Consider the following 6,865-nt stretch of genomic DNA (forward strand, 5'->3'; position numbering starts at 1 on the left):
GGTTTGTACGCGCTTGAGTTTTAGGGCTTTAGTCGCCCCAGTCCTTTTCCCTAGGTTTTGTGCCACATAACACAGATAGCTAATATGCGGAAGGCTTGCAAAACTGCAAAAATCCTGATATTCCCAGAGCAACGGGAAGGGGGAGCCAAAGAGGTTCAGGAAAGAGGCCTGCCAGCCTTCTCCTAGCGGATGGATCGTGCCTGCTGATTAAACCAAGTTGTGACTCACTCACTCAGGAGGAGAAGGGAGGCAGCAGAGTGCGGATGAAGAGCTGATGGCCCCCGGCCGTCACCCGGCCTGGGGTGAAGGCCATCTTCACCGCTGACTTCTGCGTTTCAGGCCAATTTCCCGAGTGTCACCTAGGTTAAGCTTTTTCTGACTCCCCAGATGGAATTACTCCAAATCGGTGCTTCCACTTCGCTTTGTTCCCTGGATTGTCATCAAATGTCCTTGGGTTTGTGCCCGTCTTCCTGTTTAGACTGTGTTCTCCAGTACAGAGTGCCTATCATCACTGTATGCTCATATTCTATAATTGTATAACATTGTAGTATATTCTATAACTGCTCAGCAAAGGCTGACTTAATAAAGGACAAAGAGAACATGCCGACCGGGGTGGCTGGGTAGACAAGACGTTCCTCACATGACTTGGCGCCCCTTCCTACTCCGCTTCCCCTGCCACCTTGGTAACACCGCGTCCGCCACACTACAGCCAGTAAGCTAGACGTCTTAAGACTAACCGGGGAGAATGCGAAACTGGAACGACCCAGAGCAGTGGCTGCAGGCTATGCCTGGATCCCGGGCCCCGGAAGGTGGCCCTTCCGACCGTACCCCCATAGGGAAGCGCTTCAACACCGAGTCTTGCCCCGCAGTGAGTGGTCAGTGCGACCCGGACAGAGAGCAGCATCTGCAGCTTCCAGACACCGGTCTCCGCCCCAGAGGGCAGGTGTCGCGCGGAAGCTACTGCGGCTGAGATTTGCTCTGAGACCGGGACGTCCCCGCCGCTCCCGAGACGAAGCGCACACCCGGACCGGCCCAGCTTCCATTTGGTGTGAGGGAGGCCCAGAGGCCAGGTGAGCCCGAGCAGCGCCCCGTCACGCCCCAGGACACACCTGTCACAAAGCCTCGCCGACCCCAGCCACCGGGCCGGGGAGGCCCGCGCCTGCGCAGTGGCGTCCAGCGCCGGGAGGCCGCGCCTGCGCCGAGCGCCGCCGGGACTGCGCCTGCGCGGTGCGAAGAGGCGGCTCCGAGTGGCGCGTCGCCGCCGAGGGCCGGGGTGGCGGCCATGGAGGCCCCGGAGCCGCCGAGCGAGCTGGTGTCCGAGGAGGGCCGGAACCGGAAGGCGGTGCTGTGCCGGCGCTGCGGCTCCCGCGTGCTGCAGCCGGGCACGGCGCTCTTCTCCCGCCGCCAGGTGAGGGCGCGGGGGCGGGCCTTGACCCGGTCCCGTTCCGCCGGGGCCGCGCAGACCGAGCTCCGCGGGGGCCTGGGCCGTAGTTCCTCAGGCCCAGATGTCGGTTCCCGTGGTCCTGCCGTCGCGACCTCCTGCCTCTTTCCCCGCGCGCCGCCACGCTCCGTGGGGACCCGGGGGAGGGGACGTGGACGCGGGGGACCCGGGGGAGTGGGCGCGGGAGGAAGGGACGGCAAGCGGGGGACGTCCTGGGAGCGCTGGCTCCGGGTCGGTGAGCCCTGCCCAAGCCGTGAGTCACCAGGAGTGTGGGTCGCCTGCTGCCCAGAGAGCGGTGGAGGGTGGACACAGACCGTGGGGTTTAAGTGAGGGAGTGGGGCTCTCGGCCCTCGCGACTAAGCCCCACGGTCCGTGTTCTTTTTAAGTCCTATGAACAATTTCTCTGTAAAATGTTATCGGTCCTTTGGTAAAACTCAGAGGTTTCAGAGAGGAAGTTACAGTCACAGAGAAAAGAAACACCCACTGAAGAGCTTGAGACCGCAAAGGGTAGTAAGTCAGGGACGGGAGTCGCTGCTTCCTTACATATTTTGGGGGAAGGGCGGTTTGGGCCGGAGAGCCAGAGGACGTGGGCGAGTGGGAGAGAAGGATGAGAACATGTTGGCTCCAGAGTTCACCACACCTTGGTTCCTGAGAGGCGAGACCCGGAAACAGCCCAGGGGTGACCGAGGAGCTGCAGGACAGCCGCACCGTGGGCACCGCACCGTGGCTGACTCTCCAGGGAGCTCTGCTGCGTGAAGAAAGCTGGTCCCAGAAGATTACTACTGTATCATTCCGTTTGTGTGACAGTTTTGAATTTTAGAAATGGAGAACCAATGAGTGATTGCCAGGAGTTAGGAAGGGGAGGGTGGGTGTCAGAGGTGTTGGTGAGTGTGGTTATAAAAGGGTAGGTGGATGGTGGTGATGGCGGCAGCGAAATGTGAATGTCCTTAATGGCACCAGACAATTTTATGTTATGTTTAGTTTACCGCAGTAAGAGATCAGGAGTCAGAGTGGAACACACTGCCGCTCTATAGGCGGCCTTGCCCTGGTTATTGCTGCATAACAGAGTTGCCCCAGACCATGACTTGAAACCATTTTGCTCACAAATTTGGAGATTGGCTGGGCGCAGCTACATCTCTGCTCTTCCACTGGGGGTCTTTCACGGGACCTTTCAGAAGGGCCGTCTCAGAAGCCTGCTCACGTGAGCCTGTGTCCACCTGTGGACCGGGAGGATCCCGGCATCTGAAACAGGCTGCAGTGAGCTGCCCCTCCGTTTCTGCCAGTGGCCTCAGGGGAGCCGCCGTTCCCACTCGGGCTCCAAGAGAAACCCGCAAAAGTGGCCCGGCCTTTCCTCACCTCGCCTGTCCCCCTCCCCTCAGCCCGCCAGGCTCAAGGGGAGAGGCAAGGTGTCCGAAGCTTGGGAGGACTGTCAGAGAATGTATGGACACGCTTTAAGAGCACCATAAGTACTTGCTGAAGGGACAGTTATGAAGAAAGTTAACAGATGGTTGGATGGCATCACCAACCCTATGGACATGAATTTGAATAAGCTCGGGGAATTGGTGATGGACAGGGAAGCCTGGCATGCTGCAGTCTGTGGGGTCGCAGAGTCCGACACGACTGAGCGAATGAACTGAAGTTCATTCTGTTTTGTAACAGTTTTTATCCTCAACTACAGTATAGCATGGGCTTCCCAGGTGGGGCTAGTGGTAAAGAATCTGCCTGCCAGTGCAGGAGATGTAAGAGACTGGGGTTCAATCCCTAGGTCGGGAAGATCCCATAGAGGAAGGCATGGCAGTTCACTCCAGTATTCTAGCCTGGAGAACCCATGGACAGAGGAGCCTAGAGGGGCACAGTCCAGGGGTCACAAAGAGTTGTACGTGACTGAAGCAACTCAGCATGTGCGCACGCGCGCGCACACGCACAGCATAGCGTGCTTGCCAAGTTTTCTATAATGAAAACGCATTTTTACAAAGAGAAAGAATATGTTTAAAAGGGTACTGTGGACAGTTAATGAAAAAAGCACAAGAGGTTTCCCTGAGACATCAGCAGAATCTCAGAGTTCAGTGCAGCTTAGCAGCCTGTCCAGGATCAGGGCGCTAGCCAGGGTCACCACATGGAAGAAATCACAGGGATTGCATGTGCATATGTGTGCATGCGTACACCAGAGGCTCTCTCCTTGTGGGTGGGAGGTGCAGAGATCCTAGAGATAATAGTCCAAATTCTAGTAGACTTTTCTCCTTCCTGTTCCTTTTATAAATCCAGCATATTCGTAACAGTGATGGAACAGACTGAAGCCAGGTATCCGGTGTTCACCCTGTCAGTAAATGTGTGAGCTCTGCTCTTGCTATTGCCGGCGGTGGGGATGTGCTCGTGAACAGGAAAATTGACCTGGTGGAGGGAGACCCCGATAAACAACTGAGCCGGTAAACAGATAAGATGGTTTCAGAGAACGATAAGATGGGAGCAGCATGAGGAAATGGGGGTGCTGAATACTTGTTACCTTGATGGTGTGTCAGGGTGCGTCGGTGAGCCGTTTGTTGGGAGCAGAATGTGTCACGTTGTCCACTTGAGTTACGTGTGTATCAGTAACGCCTCAGTCAGGCTGCTTTGCAAAATGCAAGCGTGGGAAGCTCGTCCGGGTCGTCTGGTTGGAGGAGACCTGAGGAGGTCACGCGTGAGCCGAGTGTTAGGGAGCCCTGGGCCTGCAGGGTCTCAGGGCAGAGCAGACCCACACCCTTAGGAGCTGGCAGGAAAGCTTGTGCATCCAGCCCGGGCAGGTGGGAGCCGAGGAAGGCGGGCCCTGTGGACCTGGGGAGGCCCCAGTTCCCCTGGCACCCACTCTCCCCGCTTTCCTGAGAACCAGGGCAGAGGGGAGCAGGGGCCGCGGGGAGTAAGCCGGGCCCTGGTCTCTGTTCTCCCCCTGCAGCTCTTCCTCCCGTCCATGAGGAAGAAGCCGGCACTGGCCAGCGGCGGTGGTCCGGAGGGCGACCTCCTGCAGGAGCACTGGCTGGTGGAGGACATGTTCACTTTCGAGAACGTGGGCTTCACCAAGGACGTGGGCAACATCAAGTTCCTGGTCTGTGCAGACTGCGAGGTGGGCCCCATTGGCTGGCACTGCCTGGATGACAAGGACAGTTTCTACGTGGCTTTGGACCGGGTTTCCCATGAGTGATGGGGGGACGCGGCTCCCCCCGACTATTAAAGCTTTCCCCGGGGACCGCCCTGTCGCCTGCTCTGCACTGCCGTCCATCGTGAGTGCCACCCGCCCGTCCAGCCCAGGCCCCCGCGCAGGCACTCCCTTAGGGCCCCAAGCGTCGCGGCCTCTCCCCCGCTCCGCTTTCCTGGCTGGGACACGGTGCTCCTGCAGATCTCCCCTCCCGGCCTCCCTGCGCCAGGCTCCCTGTCTCCACTCAGGAGTTAGCCACAGTTCGCCCTGAGGACACGTGACCTGGGGCACTCAACAACGGTGCTGACCGCTAAAACCTGCCTTTTGGTCTCCTTCAGGAAAGCGCGCAAGCACCTCAGAGCGACTTGTGTGGCTGACTCTGTCTGCAGTAATTTATTCTCTAAGCGTAAAGCATTTCCAGACTGCAGTATTCCAGCCACCCCTCAGAAATACCTTATTTTGGACACACATCTGAGACCGCCACGGGGGCCTCTCCTCCGGGCTGATGGAGACTTTATTGTGCAGGCGGACGTGGCCCCCCCTTCCCCTCACATCCTATTGTGGTTTCTCTCTGGGTCAGCTCCTCACTGCTGTCAGCAAGCTGCAAATCAGGTGTGTTCTCCTGTCTGTTAGCAGCCACCCCTAGGAGACCCCAGCCCTGGTTGTGCACCCCGCGTCTCCTGGGACGAGTGGAGAGGTTGGGGGGCTGGGGGTGGTCTGTGCCAGGCGAGGCTTTCTGTATGTCCTTCCTGGGCTCGTCACCCTTCCTCGGCACCTGGGAGAGACGACACAGTCCGCACAGAGCTGGCTCAGCAGGACTCTCCAGGGTCCAGACCTCCGTCCAGTGCCTCTCGTCGTGGTGGGGCTGCTCCGACAGCTCGCCGTTCAGCACCCTTCTCGGTTCTGTCATCTCTGAGATGCCTCACCGGCTCAGGAGTCTGTGAGGCCGGGTTCCCAGCATCCTCCTGCCTCCCCTGCCTCCAAGGCTCAGGAGACTAGAACGGGAGCAAGGACTCAATGGAGACCTTACAGACATTCCTTTCCCCCTGTTTTCCAGCTGCTTTCTCCCTCCTCCCCCCAGAACTTAATCTAAGGGTCCCCCACTGAAGTACAGGCCTTGGACATAGTATTGCAACCACCTCTCACCTGGGCAGATGGCTTCAGTCCCCGGCCGTAGCCTCACAGGCTCTGGAAGAAAACCAACTTGCAGATGGGCGGTCAGATGTCCATGATTGTGGCATTTTGCAGAAAAACTGAGCATATCCCCTCAGGTCAGAAGGGACAAGCCACGTAGATGCCTCTGGGGACATACAGCCCCTCAAATTTTGAGCCAAAACCTGGGCAGTGTTTTTTAAATGAAGACTTTTCCTTTCCTTAATCACAGAAATGGTATACATTCATTGCAGATAAATACAGACGTGTGTGTAAAGTTGTTTTTAATCACTCATACTTGCACCATCCAGAGACTGCCGATGGTGATGTGGTATACGTTCCTCTCAATGGTTTTCTGTGTGTACTCATGTAGCATTTTCAAAAACAAATATGAGGTCATATTGTACTCTCATAACTTACTTTTTCCATTTAAGAAAATATGGGCTTACCATGTCAGTAAATGTCCACCTCTGCCTACCATCATGTTGACTAGTCATTTGTACATCTGTGCTGTAATTTGTTTAAATGATCCACTGTTAGACTGCCTCCGGTTTCTTGTAAATCATGAGATGTAAGCTGACTGTCCACACTTTCCCATCATTTCCTCGTGCTGGTGAGCCATGGGCTCTCGGGGGATGTGTCCCCGGGCTCCGCTTCCTGACGTGGCGCCTGGGAGCGGCGGAGCCCCTCGTCCTCCTGCCCGGCAGTTCCTGACACTGGGTATTTATTATCTTAAATGAACATGTTGCTACTGTAATAGGAGGAAAAATAGTTTCGTTTTAATTTGTGCTTATTTCTAATGAGTATTTTACATACTTGTCATTTGTGTTTCTTTTTTGAGAATTGCCAAACATTGTTCCTCCAGTGGCCAAAAATATAGTTGTTTCTCTGCCTTTTCAGCTTGATTTGAAAGAAATAAATGCATTTAAGCAGTGACAATTAGATTCCTGCACATCCTTGGGCTAATAGAGAAGTTGAGACAGAGAGGAGGGCTGAAACCTGCACCTCAGGGCTATCCTGGGGTCTGTCAGCTGAGTAACCAGCCCCTAGGTATCTGCCGTGAAACGGGGTCATCCCCCACCACACACACACACACACACACA

The 6,865-nt window shown here is 56.2% G+C and overlaps 1 protein-coding gene across 1 annotated transcript; it reads left to right on the top strand.

Moving 5' to 3' along the window:
• The first annotated feature begins 1,234 nt into the window (after positions 1 to 1,234).
• Positions 1,235 to 6,701, top strand: RABIF (RAB interacting factor). The gene is made up of 2 exons (XM_061161123.1): positions 1,235 to 1,408; positions 4,371 to 6,701. Exons 1-2 carry the CDS (start codon positions 1,283 to 1,285, stop codon positions 4,614 to 4,616), a joined length of 372 nt encoding a protein of 123 aa, XP_061017106.1. The 5' UTR covers positions 1,235 to 1,282; the 3' UTR covers positions 4,617 to 6,701.
• The last annotated feature ends 164 nt before the right edge of the window (positions 6,702 to 6,865 follow it).

Source organism: Dama dama, chromosome 14, assembly GCF_033118175.1.
Source record: "Dama dama isolate Ldn47 chromosome 14, ASM3311817v1, whole genome shotgun sequence".
Classification (NCBI taxonomy): Eukaryota; Metazoa; Chordata; class Mammalia; order Artiodactyla; family Cervidae; genus Dama; species Dama dama.

Excerpts from the sequence above, each read along its gene's own strand:
- RABIF (XM_061161123.1), top strand. The coding sequence starts at position 1,283 with ATGGAGGCCCCGGAGCCGCCGAGCGAGCTGGTGTCCGAGGAGGGCCGG. Across the intron at positions 1,409-4,370 it reads CGCTCTTCTCCCGCCGCCAG|CTCTTCCTCCCGTCCATGAG; the intron begins GTGAGGGCGCGG and ends CTCCCCCTGCAG.